General features: G+C 39.8%; 1 protein-coding gene across 1 annotated transcript; it reads left to right on the forward strand.

Moving 5' to 3' along the window:
• Positions 1–5,556: 5,556 nt before the first annotated feature.
• On the forward strand, positions 5,557–17,731 carry LOC117264367 (copine-3-like). The gene is made up of 13 exons (XM_078162625.1): positions 5,557–5,628; positions 5,764–5,835; positions 6,591–6,671; positions 6,797–6,889; positions 7,388–7,486; positions 8,196–8,258; positions 9,347–9,406; positions 10,923–11,056; positions 12,402–12,456; positions 12,533–12,584; positions 13,130–13,263; positions 13,378–13,614; positions 16,570–17,731. The coding sequence occupies exons 1-13, from the start codon at positions 5,590–5,592 to the stop codon at positions 16,753–16,755; spliced, it is 1,305 nt and encodes a 434-aa protein (XP_078018751.1). The 5' UTR covers positions 5,557–5,589; the 3' UTR covers positions 16,756–17,731.
• Positions 17,732–19,885: the final 2,154 nt, after the last annotated feature.

Here is a 19,885-nt window from a genome sequence, read left to right on the forward strand (position 1 = left end):
GAAAGGGTCGTGGTCAGGCGTTGGACAGGTTGTGTCGACACCATTACACTGATGTGAAACTTCTTTCAGAGCTAGTCAACATAAGCCCTGGTTACTCCTGTACATGAGGGCGATCTCTCACATGATTTAATTTTGAGTGTGATGTTTGTGGGTTTTTATGAACAACAGAATTTGAGGCAACATCTGTAAGCAGTTAGAAAGTGTGATCCCGGTTACAGCTCTTGTAACATGAGAGATCAGTGATATACAAGATCAGGTATACAAGCATCTGCTGCACCCTGCTGTGAGAAGAATTTATAGTTAAGTTTAAGTTAAGTTTAAGTTTAAGTTTATTTACTTTATTAATCCCCCTGAGGTGAAATTCAGTGCCAAATGTAAGTGTCTTTACTGCCAGCTGATTTATGTTTACCTCAAAGCCCCCTGTCCTTTGACACTTGGGATGGACAATATTGGATTTTTTTCCCAATATATAACAACTTATTTGGCCGACAACTGAAGTTAATCATCCTAGGTATACCACTGAATAAATGTGCATCTGCAGTATTTAGATTCTTACACCAAGACGTCCTGAAACTGTGGCAAATGGTATTAACCCCCAAAAAAGCTGCAACAACATATGAGGCATAATTGAGCATGGGAATGTCCAGCATATACTTCCATCATAATGTCCCAAGTCCCTTTACCTATAGCTCTGGAGCCGGCTCTTTGGCCCCTCACTAGTGGCTCCCTGTGGCTTTTAAAAGAATCACATCGTTTACTTTTTGAAACATTTTATTTTTTATTTATCATTTTTGAAGGCCTAAAGAAATTCTTGCAGTCTCTAACTGTAGAAATGTGTACTTATAAACAGAATTTAAAAAAAAGTTTTTAACATTTTGTCAACTATATCTATGGCCTGATAACCTTTCCTCTGAATGTTGCTCGGGTCGTGTCTAAATGAACCTCAGTAATTGTAGCTGATCTTGAATCTCCTTAGCGAGGCTGGCTATAGACTCTGGGAGGAAACACATGTACAGAGGACACTATGAATGACACCTCATCTATGCAAGCATAGAACATACAGCAAGTATTAAGGTGTCCATGTGAGCCTATGTACACACAAATACTCACACTTTCAATCATGGGAAGCAATATTATAATACATATCTTTACAGTAGTTACAGTCACAGTTCTTCCAAATAAATCTTGCATTTTGTGCCATCCAATGGACACCACCCAATCCCCAAACAGGGGGGTCCTGATCTCCTTAATATGACTGGATGTTGGAGTGTTTTGGGAGATTTAGACCTATTAGTAATGTTGATATGTTTTTGATGCAATAGTCTGTGTAACCATCATAGTAGGACTCAAATATGTTTCTTAGGTCCAGACAGATTTTTTTTAAATGGCTCCTATGAAAGTAAAGGTTGACCCCTAAACTATAGCCTACACCCAAAACTCTAGTCTTCTTTATTAGGGTTAAACATCCTGTCACCCTCCAAAGAATTAAAAAAATGGATGAAAATGTTTTTGTAGCTGTGTTTGTGACCTTTTCATGAACCAAGTTATGTGTTATATCTCGTCATTTGTTTCATCAGCTTTTCTATGTTTTGTTAAAAACCTACAAAGTGATGATTGCATTGCTTTTGCCTGACTGACGGGTGTCCCTCTAATTGGAAACGAGCGCACTGGGCACCGCCCATCCTAGCGTCATCTATCTCGTCTGTCTGTCTACAAACCAAACCTCACACTCCACTCAGCCAGCAAGGTAAGTTTGGACTTATTAAGACTACTTTTTACATGACTTCAAAAAAAAAGTTTTATTAGAGAGCGTACTAATTGTGACGGGTAGAAAAAAATAAGTATTAAAAACAGAGGTGATGAAAATGCACGTGAGTAATAAAATAGAGGTAAATTGTGAAATGGGGAAAAAAGTGACAGATTATCAGCTTTTTTGATTAATTTTATTTAATTTGATTAAAACATAATCATCATTTCTCCGTCTAACATTGATCATTCATTATTCACAAAACAAAATTGATCATGTAAGGGAGGTGGCATCGAGGGCGGGAGGCACAGAAATAATTAGAAACAAAAACGGAAGTAATGAATTCCTACACATTAATTATGGACGTAATGAAATAACCGTTGCTTTGATTATTAGTTGTGTCCTCAGCCTACCAGTCATTATTCACAACACCGAACTGACATTTATTGATTACAGCAGGGGTGTCAAACATATGGCCCGTGGGCCAGAACCTTCCAAAGGGTCCAGTCTGGCCCCACTCATTGGCTCTTATTCATGAAATGTTAGTAAGTCTGTGAGTGTATTTGCACCTTAAAAACCTCTGCACTGAAAACCTGGGCACCCTGCATGGTCAGTACTCAGTAGCGCCCCCTTTGGCAGGTATCACAGCTTCTAATCACATTTGTATCAAGCTCAGAGTCTTTCAATTCTTGTTTGGAGGATTTTCACTCATTCTTCCTGCAAAAGGCTTCTAGCTCTGTGAGATCATTTGGCCGTCTTCATGCACTGCTCTTATGAGGTCTGTCCACAGATTTTTAATGATGTTTAGGTCGGGGACTGTGAGGGAAGCCTTCAGCTTGCACCTCTTGAGGTCGTCCATTGTGGATTTGGAGGTGTGTTTAGGATCATTGTCCTGTTGTAGAAGCCATCCTCTCTTCATCCTTTTTTTTGCGTCCAGAATTTGCTTAAATATATTTGAATCCATTCTTCCCTCTACCTGTGAAATGTTCCCCGTGCCACTGGCTGCAACACAAGCCCAAAGCATGATCCATCCACCCCCGTCTTTAGCAGCTGGACAGGTGTTCCTTTTTTCTCCAAACATACCTTTGCTCATTGTGTCCAAAAAGTTCTATTTTAACTTCATCTTGTTTCCAAAAAGCATCAGGCTTGTTTCGATGTTCCTTTGCAAACTTTGGGCGCAGAATTTTGTGGTGAGGACACAGGAAAGGGTTTCCTCTGATGACTTGTCCATGAAGGTCATATTTGTACAGGTGTGGCTGCACAGTAGAACAGTGCACCACCACTCCGGAGTCTGATAAATCTTCCTGCAGGTCTTTTGCAGTCAAATGATGGTTTTGATTTGCCTTTCTAGCAATCCTATGAGGAGCTCTCTCAGGAACGTTTTCTTGGTCTTCCAGACCTCAACTGACCTCCACAGTTCCTGTTAACTGCCAACTGAGGAAACAGCTACTTGAAAACACTTTGCTATCTCCTTATAGTCTTCTCCTGCTTTGTGGGCATCAGTTATTTTAGTTTTCAGAGTGCTAGACAGCTGTTTAGAGGAGCCCATGGCTGCTGATTGACAGGAAAAGGTTTCAGGAGTCAGAGTATTCATAAAGCTTTGAAGTTTGCATCACCTGGCCTTTCCTAACGATGACTGTGAAAAAGCCAGAGCCCTAGAAAACTAAGTCTGGGACCCTGGTAGAAGCTGTCTGAGCTCAAATGTCTTCATGTGCCCAAACTTTTGCATGGTGCTCTTTTACTTTTTCACTCTTAAATTGTACAAAACAAAAATAATGCACTGATGTTGTTGAAAAACATGTTTTACCTTTCACTTCATGCCATGTGGAGATCTGCTGATCTTCTATTTACTAAACTATTCACAGGAAACAAAACTTTAACCAGGGGTGCCCAAACTTTTGCATGCCACTGTATGTTTAACATGATCTTTGAATGCAGTTTTTTTTGTTTAGTCTTTTATAGAGGCACATATCTCTCTGGGCAACTGGCAAACTGTGTACACTGAGATAGCAAAACTGGACAATTAAAGAATATTAACATCTGCAAAATAAACAGGGGAATGATGCAAGTGAAGCTTTCAATAAAAGTCATAGCTCAATCATAACTTGGATGACTATGGGTGTGGTATATTAAACGTTCCCTCCCATTTTTATAAGACTGTTTGTCTGTGCTTCTGCTCCTCAGTTTGTTTGTGTAAGGGAACGTGTGCTACCTCCCGGCTGTGATGGCAGCAGTAACAGACAAGGAGCCATGGTTTGCTGACCATGTGACTAAGGTGGCACTGCACATCTCCTGTGAGAATCTGCCGGATGTGGAAATGTTCTCAAAGTGTGACCCTCTGTGTGTGCTTTACATGAACAGCTCAGGACCTCACTGGTGTGAGGTAAGTAGGTCAAAAGGCCAGAATTATTTCAGTATTTCCAGTACTGGGAGACATTTATGAAGTGAGATACATCAACTCTATTTGCTGTAGGGATACTGGATATTGGAGTTTTTTGCTGATATATAACAATTTATTTAGCTGATAACTGATTCCCATTTTGATATATCCACTTTTCCCCCACCCGATTTTAGTGATCATCAAGTCTCTTCTGTAGTGGAATTGACATCATATAATACATGCATACTCTGATCATGATGGCCCACCAGCAGATGGAGACATGAAATACAATACTTTTCAATGTATATAATATTTATTCATTGTGCAAAATAAGAAAAAACATGTTGGCTGATTCTGATAGTTTGTTTTAAAGTCAGTATCTGCCGATGCTGATGAAGGCTGCTTTGAGTCAAAAGTGTGTCTGACAGAGACTATGTACAAAAAAAGTCCTTTTGTGAAACATGTATCTGTAGATTGGCCGGACGGAGAAAATCAAGAATTGCCTTAATCCCAAGTTCTCCAAGACTTTTGTCATTGACTACTACTTTGAGATGGTGCAGAAGCTGAGGTTTGAAGTGTACGACATTGACAAGGAAGACCACAGTCTGCAAGATGCGGACCTCCTGGGAGAACTGGAGTGTACCTTGGGAGAGGTTAGCTTTGCTAGGTCTTTGCTTACTACAAAAAGTCTTTTTTTTTTTTTTTTTTTTAACTCATTTTTTATTTCACCTTCAGCATTCTATACAAGCAATACAGTTTTTACATAACTCACATAGTACTTAGAACTTTAATCATTGTACAAAGTTTCCAGCTGCCGTAACGTCTAACCAGATTTAAGACGAGTAAAAAAAGAAGAAAATTTAAGGAGATTTTAGAGCTCCCTTACTGCATTGACAAACTCATTATAGAGCTCCACCTCTTTATGAATTTTCTTTGCATCTTCTTAATCCAGATATTGTACATTGGAGGTTCAGGATCCAACCATCTAATTGTAATACATTTAATCGCAGAGAAGAGGATTTGTATAGGTACATTTTTGCCCTCCCCTCAAACCCTTCAGGGGTTGCTCTGAGGAGAATCACACTTGGATCTTTGGGGATATTTTGATGGAGCACTGCTCTCAGGGCATCTAACACACCCTTCCAGAAATTGCTTAACTTGGGGCAGGGCCAAGGAATATTAATGTGGTTTCCAGTTTGTGGGCCACATTTTCTCCAACACTTATCTTAATGGGATGGAGCCCACTTAGCTGGTACTTGTGGGGTTTGGAAATATCTTATTAAATCACAAATGCTTATTCGTCATGCTTCTCTCTCTTCATCAATGTTAAGCATTAAAAACAACGCATATTATTTTTTTTTTACTGTAGAATTATCATTTGAAGTGGTGTTTGGGCATTTTCAGTGAAAAGTATTTTTCTGTCCAGATTGTGTCCTCAAGGAAACTAACAAGACCACTTGTCATGACGGACAAGAGACCAGCAGGGAAAGGAACCATCACTGTGAGTTACTGTCATTTAGATTGGCAATGGCATTTAGAGCATTTAAGGATATTTTATTCTAAGTGTCCATGTGTTTCTTGGTGTATTTGCACTTTTGTGTCATTTTTCAACACAGTACTGTTTCATGTTTTATAGATATGTGCTGAAGAAAGAACAGACAACAGGGTGGTGGAATTCAAAGTTGCTGGTAGAAATCTGGATAGAAAGGTACCACCCAGTGTTACAAAATACACATCACTGATATCACGTCAGTCAGTCTCAACTGTTATTTTAGTTGCATCATATACTGCATAGGAAAGTGGTTAAGGAACTAATAACTTTTTTATGGTCTTATTTAAACAATTTTTTTTACAGTTAAGCATTTTGTGACCTTGCTGTGTGAAAGGCGTTTTTTTTTTTTTTTTTTTTAAATAAACTTACTTTCTCACTAAAATGTGCATTATATGTACATAATTTTTGAAGTAAACGTGAACTACTGTATTTAGCGGCCCCTGTTCATCAAGCTTATTGTTTTCCTTATATTGATTTAGTTTTGGCAGCTGCCACAACATCAACATTAACCACCACTTACTGATTTTTCTTGTTGTAGTGGTTAAAATGGTATCTGTTTCTCAGACCACAAATGGGACATGAATTAGCAGGATAGCCACCCCACTCCAGCCTCACTCTCAGGGGATTATTTGCTGGTAGGAAAACAAATATTTAAAGGGGTACTACAGCCATTTTTTTTAATTCATACACATGGTCTCGATTGCTGGGGAAAGGGACGTCGAGGGTGCTTTGCTTGGCCTGCTGCCCCCGACCCGGCCTCGGATAAGCGGATGAAAATGGATGGATGGATGGATGGACGGACGGACGGACGGATGGATGGGTGGATGGAAAGATGCTAAGATTGCATCTAATTATACGTTGTCAGTAATTTATTTGATTCAGCTGCACATTATTTTCTTACCTATTTCCAGACTTACTTCAGTAAGTCCGACCCTTTCCTGGAATTCTACAAGGAGACAGAAACTGGATGGCAGCTCGTGCACAGGACGGAGGTACAGATAAACTCACTGTGTACCATGCTTAAAGCCATAACTAGAGGGTGTATTGAGAGATTGGAGTTCATACAGTTAATGCTTTACAACTGTCAAAGTTGTTTTTAATCTGTGCTGGTATACAGGTGGTGAGAAACACCCTAAACCCAGTATGGAAACCGTTCCGTATCCCAATGCAGTCACTCTGTGGAGGTGACATGGAGAGACCTACTATAAAGGTACACACACACACACACACACACACACCTGGACTGTAACGCATAGTGACTGATGACAGGACAGCCTTTTTCTTTTGTCTGTCCTCTTTCACGCTGCATTCCCTCATCTACTTATGTTGCTATCAGGAGGAAATTGGCCTTCTATCATTCGGCATATTCATTATTTAAAGGACCTCATGGGCGGAGACAAGCTATGTTTTTTAGGTGGAAGAAAAGTACTCAGAAGCTGCAGTATGCAGATTGTCTATCTCACACTAAAGGAGGTAGTGGGACCTTCCCCCCTCTGTCTGACTAATAGGAGGCTTGTGTGTGTGTTTCTGTTAGATATCTTAATATCAGGGTGTTGCCTTACATTTGAAGCTTCACTCCCAAAGCATGCTTTTGTCTCATCTGCTTTGATTTTCACACACTGATGATAGTTTATCATTTAAATATAAAAATATATAAAGCTATTAAGCTAAAGAGAATTGACTGAATTTGTAACTGTGTGTATTCCAGGTAGATTGTTATGACTACAACAGCAGCGGATCTCACGACCATATTGGATTATTTGAGACCACACTCTCTGAAATGCTGCAGGCATCACAAGCATATGAGGTGAACTCTCTCTCTGTATCACATATTTAAATCTGTGTTTTCTTACCGCATCTGTCTTGAGCAGAAGAGATCCCATGTTCATCGTCTCAATCATTGTGGGAGAGGCTAAATTTCATTTCAGCAATCAAGGCTACAGACACGGTATTGGTAAATAAACACACTCACTGCTGTATTCACTCATGCCGATGAGGACCTGATGATGCTTTATTGTCCAGGGGGAACAAAATGTCTAAATAAGCCACTGAGGGGTGAACGGGTGAACTTGTTTAGGACACGTGTTCTGGGCTAAGAATAAACCAATGTCCAGTGCATGTTATTTATTTGGATTGACCTTGTTGAAAAGCATGTTTCACCTTTCACTTCATGCCTTTTAGAGACCAGTTCTACTTAACTCTACTCACAGTAAATGAAATTTTGAACAGGGATTCCCAAGCTTTTGCATGCCACTGTAATTTCATGTGACAAATAAAATTGAGTGACATTCAAAGTTTCCCTTTCTCCCCCATTCTGATGCATGGTTTAGACTTCAGCAGATCATCTCCACTGTGTCTACATGCCTAAATGCATCGAGTTGTTGCCACGTGATTAGCGGATGAAATATTTGCATTCATGAGCAGTTGCACAGGTGTACCTAATATAGTGACTGTATCTAACATATTCTGTATGTATGTTCCTGGCACTTGTGTGGTGTGTTTGTGCTCCTCTTCAGGCCAAGAAAAACAGGATGAAAGGAATCCAAAACTCTTGTAATATCATTATTAAACACTGCAAGGTACTGTGGTTTTATATACACTTTCTTTCTGAATTAAGTGGGGTTTTTTTCCACATGAAGTCAGTTGCACGATATTGAGTTGTTCAGATGACTTAAACAGTAGACCTGTCATGTTTCACACCACCTGTATATCTAAAACATTGTGAACAGATGTGTACAGTAGTTTTTATTGGGTTACATGTTGTAACTTTAACAAAATATAGCATGCAAGCTAAGAGTATGCACAGAGGTGGATATGCTCAACGCATTGTTTGTTCAATGTACTCCAAAACACCAGGGAGCCCGCAAACAAAATATCCTATGGATAAGCAAGTGGTCACTGTGCGCTAATGGAAGAACGCTGGCCAATAAGTGGGCTTCTAGGCAACGATAGTAAACACCAGTGTACCAGCAAACATTGCATTTGTGTACTGTGATTATTACTGTCACTTACCTCCAAGTAAAATTATTTTATATCTCGTTATTTCCCTGTGGGTCGCGATTTTTTCCATGAGACTTTTTTAAAGCTTTTACAGCGATGTCTCATGCTCCTCCACACCATGCGGCATAAGCCTCTTCTTTCTCCAGTGTGGTGGGCTATTACTTTCCAAGAATTTAAGGCCATTTGACTGTCCCTGTGGTGTCTCAATGAGGTGCCGTTATTTGAGATCATTAGTGGTGTGTGTACAGGTGAACCAGCTCGGGCCAGTCTTCCCTGTATAACAGAAAAGTACAGCGTGCACAGTGGGCGCCTAGTTAAAAGAAGTCAGAGGTGTTCAACCTAGCGCCACAACAATTTTCGAAGCCTTCCGCTCACTGTTGGTAAACAAGTCATAATTTGGCTTGCGCACCTTGCACCAAGGACACTACAGCGAGTATAAACCATGCTTAGAGGAAGGGTCACTGCAGATCAAACCAAATTTGTTCCGAGTGATCACCTTGATCCTGTAAAGAAATATTTCTATCCTGATGAGAGTGGTCTCCTCCAGGATGACAAAGCCCCCAGGTAAATGTACAAACACCACAACAGTGCAATACCTCAGCATATGTGTTGATGTATTGTTATTTGAACAGTTTGATAATTTCCTGTCATCAATATGTATTTTCAGATAGTGAAGGAGTATTCTTTCCTTGATTACATAATGGGCGGCTGTCAGATTCACATGACTGTGAGTATAACACTTTTTTTTTTAAAAAAATCTTAAATCTTTTCATGAATCTTTGAAGAAACAACAAAAAAATATCCCAAGGACCGGTTGCACAAAATACCATAAATTTCCTCCTTAATTATGACACTTGAGGCTTAATTTCTCCTTAGCGGAGGGACTTGCACAGTTGAACAGCAAGGTGTCCTTAGGTAAGTAAAAACGGTACTGCGTTTAAAGAGATTTCACAGTTTCCATGGAGACTGTTTGTTTTCTTGAACTCACACTTGTGATGCCTGGCATTGTCTCACACAGTTGGCTTATAGTTAGATAGTGAAAAAATGGCAGAAGAAAAGAAGACAAGAAAACCATATTGGTCAGAGGAGGAATAGATTATACTTTTGGAGGAATACAATCATACAAAGCACAGACTACAAAGTAAATCTGATCCCCAAATACCAGAAAACAGAAAATGACAGTAGGAAGAAACAACGAAAACTAATTCACTCAAGTGTATCCATTGGGTTCTCCTTGTCGCAGAACACTCCTCTTGGGGTGTGTTAATTTTTTTCATTTATCACCATCGGTCATGTTACAGTTAAGATGGAGTCAGGGGTACCTGAAGTTTTTTTTTATCTTGCTTTGGTTGCTAAGGTCTTTTGTGCAACGGTCTCAGGATTCCTTAAGTATAATATTAAAGTCACCAACAATCAATATCCTCTCATATTGGAAAATAAATCTGGATAAGCAGTCTGCAAACTCTGAGATGAAGTTATCATTGTACTTTGGTGGATGATAAATCACAGCAATCAAAACAACCGAAGGTTTGTTTATCATGAAAAGCTGTAATTCAAAGCTGGTGTAGGGATCACAATAAGAAATCACTTTGCATTTAAAACTGTCATTAAAAAGTGAGGCAACTCCCCCTCCTCTTCCAGTCAGTCTAGGGGAGCTGAAAAAGCTGCTGTCAGGAGGACAAAGTTCCATAAGGGGCGCTACTTCCCCATCACGCATCCAAGTCTCTGTGATAAACATTAAATCCAGAGCATGGGAGTTACAAAAGTCACGAAGGACAAAAGTCTTATTAGATAGGGACCGGGCATTCAGGAGAGCTATCTTGGCTTTTATCTCCTCATCAGCTGGTCGGGCTGTGCAATCCAGCAGACGCAGGTCTTCCACACACACACCGCCAATCCTGCCCCGCCTCCTCCGCACACAGAGCTGTGACAGCTGATCAAGCTCCACCAAAATCAAGACAAGGAGAAGACCATAGATACTTAAGTGAACATTCTAATGAAACCTTAAGGAGAAAGACTTAATGGTGTTTTGTGCAACCAATTTTATTTTGATGAAACCTTGAGTAGCACTTTAAGGAAAATCTTAATTTAAGGTGTTTTGTGCAACCAGCCCCTGATATTTAAATCTTCATGTTTGTTTTTTTAATTGCAGTGTCTATTGGATATTTAATGTGTTCAGGAAACATTTATTATGATGTAGTCAGTGTTATTTTATTTTATATTCTCTGTATTCATTCCTCCAGATTGGTATTGATTTCACAGGATCCAACGGGGATCCCAGCTCCCCCAAGTCCCTCCATTACATCAACCCTGAGGGCTGTAATGAGTACCAGGCAGCTATCCGGGCAGTGGGAAACATCATCCAGGACTATGGCAGGTAGCAGAGATTATTATACATAAAGTATTATGTTGGCTATCATCGTTTAGAGGAACAATATGCATAGTTGTGTGTTTTCGTTCCTATAGCAAATTAGACAGAAGTTTGATAGCAAGATGTTGCATGAAATACACTTGGATACACATTTAATCCAATGTTTCAATGGTCCATGTCCCTGCTACCAGCAGGCAGTTTGTGCCCAGCAGAAAATTAAGTGCAGAGGAGTGTTTCACAAAGCGGGTCTTGGTTTTTAACCCAAATTTTTCTAAGTTAATTCATGTTTTAGGTGCTAAAATTCACAAATGTACAGCTTTTAAAGCTGTGAATTCAAACCTGACTACCAGCAAGGTATTAGCTATATTATAAATAAAATAATGTCAGTATTTTGCCATTTAGCTTTAAAGTATTTTAACCCATCCACACATTAATGTCAGTGAGACAGGCATTCAGAGCATGCAGTGCATCAGGGGCATTTGGTGTGACAGAGACATACAGTCATGTGTCGTCAGCATAGAAATGGTAATCAATGTGGTGATGGCTAATGACATTTCCAAGTGGAAGCATATATAATGAAAGCAAGACAGCTCACTTACTCTGACAGCAACTGACACATACTCAGTAGGCTAACATTCTTTATTACCGCCTTAAAAATTATAAGCCTATGTAAAATATTACTGTGTATAAATCACAAATATGAATCATTCCAGCTGAGGACAAAACTTAAGAAAACAATTAGTATGAATAAATAACTCAGTCATTTGCAGAAGGAAAAATCACAACAGCACACACACAAAAAAAAAATCTCATCCTTTCCATACACTGTGACATAGACAAGTCCCCCTACTGAGAAAGCCCAGTCAGCTCTTACCGGTCAGCTCTTCTGGGTCTTCAGCATCTGCACTCTCACCATCTCTGCACCCTACTTGCAGCTTGTGTAATGACTATGACGAAGTATAGCAGTGCTTTCTACTGTGAAAAATAATCAATAAAAGCTTCTAAACCAAAATCCTCACAACCGAACATGTTCTAGCAATAATCTGATCCCACATTGGGGAGAAATTAACAACATCTGCAACCAAGATTATAGGTTGCCCTAATGCTAGCATGTGGCTATATGTAACTGTGTGTGTACTGTAAGATAAACACTGGCAGTAATTTGCCTGGAACAGATGATAGTTAAAAGAAATCCTGGTGTCAGCTCTTACATCTCAGCTCTCTGCCTGTATTTTTTTCTTATTTGCTATGACGTCGAGATTATGCCCAAGACCTGGGACTCCAGTGTAATCCCTTGTATATGTCAATTTACTTGGACACAGTAACACCTGTTTTGTTTCACTTCCTGTAGTGACAAGATGTTCCCTGCTTTTGGATTTGGAGCCCTGATCCCTCCTTCTGGGCAGGTGATTGTTTGTGCTAATTAAAACATAGTTGAATGATTGATGTGGGATCCAGATTAATAGGTGTTTGTGTTTGCAGGTCAGCCACAAGTTTCCCATCAACTTCAACCCATCAAATCCATCTTGTGCAGGTAATAATAGACTGCCGCTGATGTGAGCTCACTCTGCTGTGTGTTTAATGAGACAGACTGGGACATGTAGGGCATTTGGCTGTTGACAAATTTGGTTTTGCACAGTATGACATGAGATTGGCATCATTTGTTCTTCTGCGGTAGAAGCAAAAGCATACTTCAGCGACAAGAAGTGGAGAAATGATTAGTCGGAGATTAGTCATTAGAGTAAATTAGTCAGTCATGTAAGTATTTATAGACAACAGATTTGATAATCAATAGGTGTCCCGAGTCATTTAGCAAGCAAAAATGGATTTGCAGCATGTATCTGTTTTATTGTTGATAGAATGAACGGTGTATCGATCACTGAAAAAACTGTACCAAAAAGATCAGTCACTTCTCTAACATAATGTTTGTTTCAACATTTAACCAGAAATTAAAATTGCTCAGCAGTCTGTCCTCGGTCCTTGAGTTGACCATCTCCATTTCCAGTGGTGCTGAATTAATTGGAAATATTTTTTAAATAATTCTGTAAGACTTCTGTTCACCTGCGTGTGTGTTTTTAGGTATAGAGGGTGTGCTCCATGCCTACCAGCAGTGTCTGCACAAAGTGAGGCTTTACGGTCCCACAAACTTTTCCCCAATCATCAACCATGTAGCCCATTTTGGCCGGCAAGCCATGCAGCAGGAAACTGCCTCTGTGAGTTACTGGAAGTCTTAAATCAATCAGAATGCTGTAATTGTTGCTGTATCAATCGATCCTACATTATTCACTATTTATTGTGTCATTCCCTTTTATTTCGATGTTTCACAGCAATACTTTATTCTGCTGATCATCACCGATGGACTGAGCACAGACATGGATGAGACTCGCAAGGCCATCGTCAACGCCTCTCATCTGCCCATTTCAATCATCTTTGTTGAAGTAGGGAGAGCAGACTTCAGTGACGTTGAGTTCCTGTATGGAGTTGATGGAGTTGTACGTACTGCAGCAGGCGAGGCTGCCATGCGCGACATTCTGCAGTTTTTGCCTTTCAGGCAGTTCCAGAACGTAAGAATTTCTGCCTTGAAACTGCATTTGACCAAAGACAGTCTCAAAAACGGTGGTTCAGACAGCCAGGGTTTCATACGTCACATTCCTAAGGAACAAATCCTTTCAACTTGCGGGGTGGGGCTTTCCATATCAGTAGTATAATGCTATGGAGACATGAGTTGTATCAGAGGAGAAGTCAAGTGTAGCTACATTCACTTTCACTTCAACTCACATGTGGCATTCGGGATCAAGGTGTATCTAAAGCCCAGTTCAGAGTAAAGATTCGCGACCATGAGTCAAAGACGTTTTAGAACGTTGCAGAGAAAAGTTGCAGTGGTATGAACTGACCAGTCTGAGCTCAACTGAAGTCAGCTGATGGTGCCACCGGCAACTTAGCTGGTCAAATCGCCGGCGGCTGGTTTTAAAACGTAAAGCACGTCACCTGTTCGAATGGCCAGTCAGCTTGTAGTGAAGTCAGCTGGTCAAGTCCAAATGACTGCAGATGATGTGTTCGCTTGCTGCAACAGGTGCTCCATCTCCACTTAGCCCTCTGTCACACACACACACACACACACACACACATACACACAAAAAGTTAGAGGAGCTAGGAAATACTTGGATTGATAAATTACACAAGGCTAGAAGAGTAGCAGAGGTTCAATGTACACTTGGAATAAACTTGCCATTCTGTGTGGGGAAGCAAAACACGCATATGATGTAGTGAGTGTAGTAGTCAATGCCTACTGATGAAAGGGATAAACAAAACATATGTTTTTTTGTTGTTTTTTTTTTCTGTCTGGAAGAATGTTGGACAAACGGCAACTTCCAAAATGCTCAACCCAGCATTCATTCTTTGGCAGACTGTCCACAACTGAAAGGGAATAACCATGGGGACAAAATTGTCTTTCTAAAGAAGAAAGCTGTTTTTTTTCTGCCTCTGTATTAGACGCAGGCAAGGATTGCCACAGGCGCTTGTTTCTCATATCACCAAGGAGCTGCAAAGACATTGCACATCCCAGGAAACATCACGTGTGACACCAGCTTCCTTAGAATTATGTGGTCATACAAAGGGCGGTAAGGACAACCGCTTTCTGTCCATTTTACATGTCCAGGTGAAGTCCACCATATAATACAAACTTATGCATTTCTGGATCCTGGCAGCACAGCTACAGTCTGTCCAGAACATCTCATGCAAGAGTTGAATTTTACCAGTAAAAGAGCCAGTGGTCTTTTGCGCACTACTGGACGGGAAAGGGCTTTTTCAACTAACACCTTGAAAGGTTTGGAGGTGTCTGGTCTCAACGGTAATTTCTTTTACAGTCCGCCAGCAGTTCTTACACAAAAGAAATTGCCTGTGACTGCCAGCAATATTGCCACACAGGAAGAGTTGGCAAAGTGGTCATTCTTCTCTGATGTCCAGATTCCCCACATAAAGGCCAGTGTTGACATGTTGATTGCTACCAAACCCTTGACATACTGGAACCCTAAGAGTTGTCAACAGCCGTTGAAACGGCCTATATGCTGTAAGAATTGTATTAGATCGGATGGTTAGTGGTCCACTCTGCAGCTCCTTGTGGCTCTCGGCCACTTGGCAGATTTCTGGAAACATTCTAAGAAGAGAAAGGCTTTATGCGCTCTGTGCATCTGCGAACAAAGAGTTTTGTCTTTTGTAGAAGGCTGCAAGCTCTTTGGGCTGGACAGTCAAATATTGACCTCCAACTCAAACACGGCTTGGTGTATACATGGTCTGTTTTGTCTCCATACAGTTGTATACATGTTACGTCCATTTTGGCTCCTTGGGTTTGAGTTTAAATCTAATGTTTGCCTGCTTCAACAATCAGGGGCTGGTGTGTTGGAGCCATTTTTGTATTGTGTTCATTAGTATGTGTCTCTGTAGACTCACAAGTCAGTCTTTAGACGCTTTGCTTAACTATCAGAAGGCGGAGATCTCTGATTGTCTGGTGGTGAGATTAGTGTCTCTGTGAGGTATGTTTTTCACTTGTCGTAGTTCCCTCTTTGGACAGTAGGTGGTATATGGAAAGTGCAACAAGTGAAGGAGTAATCACAGACGGGGTGTGTTGTATACTGGAACAGGCACACAGCTTCTTTACCGCCACATGTAGTATGCCATGGAGTCATCTGTTTGTTTGCATGTAAGTTATTAATGGATATATGTAAGTGCTTGCAGATCGCCTTCCAAACTGTGGATAGGCCTGTTGGTCTAAAGATAAATTCTCTTGAGTGTGCCTAAATCTGAACTGTGAACTGTTCCACTGACATGCTGCACAAAGGCGACGCGTCAATTTGGAAAGTACCGGCACAGCAGCCCTTCAGTGGCTTGTAGGTTTCTTACAAGCCAAGCCATCACTGCAGAAATTTAGCAGCTCAACTGCCTTATTAAAATGATATATTTACTTTATAGAAAGCTTAAAAGCTTGAAAGTTTTTTTCAAAGCTTCTGACAAACTTTTTATTAGGCCCGTAACCATGGGAACATGAGCAGTTGCTTTAAGACTGGCAGTAGGATGAGATGTAAAATAGTAGAGTGCTTCTGCTGTCAGTGTTGAAACATCTGTTTGCAAAAAAATATGCCATGTTTATCTATAGCTACATTTAGTTCCCCTACTGTCTCCCTCTACATCACCTATATGTATTTCAATTAGGAGACACAGACGAATGATGTAAAGACAATGTTTAATACAGAATATGAGTGTACAGATTAACAGATGCTTTGTGCTGATTAAGATTTAACATAAGTCTTTTGCGCTTGGACACCAGAGGGAGATATTTTGTGATCGAGGGACATCTGAGTGGCAACAGGATGAATCCCCCCCAGGAGTCCAGACACTGGTGGTGGTGGTGGCTGCTGACTCTGAGGCTGAGCATGAAAAGTATTGTCTTCCTGACTGAACTTTTGCTAGAGCTTCGTTTATCACTCTCACCTTGTAACTCTGTCTCTACTGCTTCTCTACAGTGTCCTCATGAAGTGCTTGCTCAGAACATCTTGGCAAAAGTCCCAGCTCAGGTGGCAAGCTTCTTCAATACCATGGGTTTGAGGCCACCCTGCAGTGACAGACCTCCTCCTGACCTCTCAGCATCTGCCTCCACAGTGATGTCTCCTGAGGACAACATGCAACATCCAGCCTGCAATGATGTGTAAATACTATGTAACAATAGCAGAAAGCCATAGTCATTGTTATTTTCAAACATGTCCCAACATTGGTTAATATGTACTTAACAGATATTTGATCAATGAGTTTTTATTTGACACATGTAAGCGTATCAGGTACTGGTGAAATGCAATCCCACCGGATTCCTCTCAAGCTAGGATTTTTAAGAAGACTCAAGATCAGGACCCTCTCAACCTACAAATGATCCCATTCCTGTTTGGATCTCTGCCTGAAGCAACTATCACTACTCAACATGTTCTGTAAATACTCCAAAGCTATTTAAGTCCTATCTACAAGACAGGGAATACTTTGTTTCCAGCAGCTACATATCTGATCGATCTAGCATGACATTTGGAGTTCCTCAAGGCTCCATTCTTGGACCTCTGTTTTTTAACCTGTGCATGCTCCTTTTATGTTGTGTTTACACCAGGTGTGAATGAAACAGTTGACGTGAGTGAATTACTTTTAGAGTCAACGTAAAGACGCAATTAGACACAAATTTCTGCTGGGTGGCACAATGTACTTGATGCTAATGACAGGAAATACGCAAATTAAGTGGCATGAATGAAGCGAGTAGCACAATTTTGCATCTTAATCACAAGAGTTGAAAAATCTAAACTTCAGCAACCAATTTGTGCTGCGATAGCCAATCAGTATCGAGATCCTCTGGCAACATATGACGCAGAGGAAGTTCTTTCGTCCATTCATGCGCGTATGACGTGAGATATTCGCACGTATGAAATGAGTCAACAGAAATATATTCTAGTGTTCAAACTTGTGCGAGTAAGGCAAAGTAAAAATTTGCGTCATGTGTGGTGTAAACACAACACTAAGCATAATCTTATAAAACAATAATACTACTTATCATAATTATGTGGATGATACTCAACTTTAGCACTTTCACAGACTGACTGCTCCAATACACTTGCTGCATCAATGCATTGACCAAATAAACAGCTGTGTGAACCATAATTTTATTAATTATTTATTATTGTTAATTTTTCTTCTATTAAATAAAGACCAAACTAAAGTGCTGTCTTTGGTGCTAGAGAAGAATGGCTAAACATGGAGGCTTATCTTGATTCAATTTCTTTTCAGTCAACAAGCCAAGTCAGAACTTTTTTGTCAACTATTCTGATCTCAATTTCAAGTCAAGAACAATGTCACCCTATTGTCACCTTCAGAATATAGCGTGACATCAAAGATACATGTCTAAACTGGATCTAGACAAGCTAATTCATGCCTTCATCTCAAGAAGTTTCGACTATAATGGTCTTAGGTCTTTCAAAGAAAACACTAAAGCAGCTTCAGCTCATTGAGAATGCAGCTGTTGGAGATTTCATCAAGACTAAGAAAGCAGGTGTCTGCACTAATTACCAGTCAGTCATAGAATGGACTTTCAGATACTGCTGGTTGTGTATAAATCATTCACTCGCCGAGAATCTAATTACATTTTTGACCAACTCATTAGGAACTGATCAGCTAACTGTTCTGCTGCTTTGACTTATTTTGCCGTTCATTGTTGGAACAAACTTATAAAAGACCTTATATTTGCACCAAGTGTAACTACTTTTAAAAACAGGCCAAAGACTTTATGTTCATATCTGCCTTTTGAATTGAAATTGCACTTTAATTTAGCCTTTTTATATGTATATTTTTAATGGTATCATAATTATAATTTATATATTTTTTTTACGTTTTGCTTCTTTTATACTCCTGAGACCCAAACTTTTCTTTGGTAAGCATTTTTACTATCTCCTAGCTATTTGGGATTAATAGGACCTGATAAGTATAAAAACTGAAACATTGTCATGGATAATAAAGTCACAAAGTCCTTCAGCAAGCTGATGATAAATTCCCATTGTCTTCAAATAAGCAATCTCATATTAACAGCATCTAACAGATACAATTTTACATGTAAATGTAAAATTTGTATGGCATATCAAACTAAAAATGTTATTAATCACATCCTCCTGACACTCTGTGTCCTCCTATGATGACATTACAGTGAGTTTACTGGACCTTAGACTTCATTCTGCTTAACTTAGACCTGTTGCCATCCTGATATGACAGTGGACAAGGTACAAAACCTGATCAGATTTAATGGTTGAACTATTTATCCTCCTGAGACCCTGCATTCCCGCATGAGGACATTACATTTTGGGTTTCCTGCACTTTAGACTTCATTCTGCTTAACTTATACCTGTTGTCCTTGTTTGTGGACACTTACGCTTATGCTCAGTCTACAGCTCATCCCGACACAAAAGTGGGCAAGGTACAAAATCTGATTAGAATTTTATGTCTGTTGTTTGATATGGCATACAAATGTTATCAACTTTAGTAATAGTAATGAGCTAAAATGCTGTTCATTAGGAAGTACTCGCTTGAGGACACTGGGACTTTATTATTGTATTATCCCAGCATTTCACACAGGGCAATTACATATGTGACGGACTGTTCCTACAGGAAAATAGGACATTTGCAGACTGGAATACAAAGTGGGGAAACTTTAATAGAGAGTTACAAAATGAATAAATCACGAGGTTTTTAAATAAGCTGCATTGTTTGCAATTTTGTTTTTGCACATCCATGTTCGGCCATTGAAATTAACCCATTAGATCAGTTTTGGACCTGAGCAATGACCTCTAACCCTCACAGTTACAACACATTAAACAGCTGTTGCATTTTTTGTAATTTTGTTTTGGCACAACAATGTTCAGGTATCAAAATAAACTGTTCTATAATCTATTACATGCTTGCAACTACTAAAAAAAGACCCCTAGTCTCCATATGAGGACATCTTTTTATACTTATGACATCCTACATTCCAGTCAGAAATTAAAAATGCATACCAAATAAAAGCTGGGGTCTCAGGGATGCTCTCTTTATGTCTGACTACATCAGCTTTGACTAAATCCTGGTTGTAGGCTTTGTGTATGGGTGAAAGGCCTTTGGTTTCACTGCATTACTTTCTCAAAGTGTAACACAATCCCACTTTTCTCATATGTAATCAAATCTCCACTTTTGTAGCTGTGTTTGTGGCCCTTTTGTAAGCCTAAAGATGGATTATATGTCACTAGCTGCTCTCTATATTTTGTTAAATACTACAAAATGATAAAA

The sequence above is a fragment of the Epinephelus lanceolatus genome, chromosome 20 (genome assembly GCF_041903045.1).
Source record: "Epinephelus lanceolatus isolate andai-2023 chromosome 20, ASM4190304v1, whole genome shotgun sequence".
In the NCBI taxonomy this organism is placed as follows: domain Eukaryota; kingdom Metazoa; phylum Chordata; class Actinopteri; order Perciformes; family Serranidae; genus Epinephelus; species Epinephelus lanceolatus.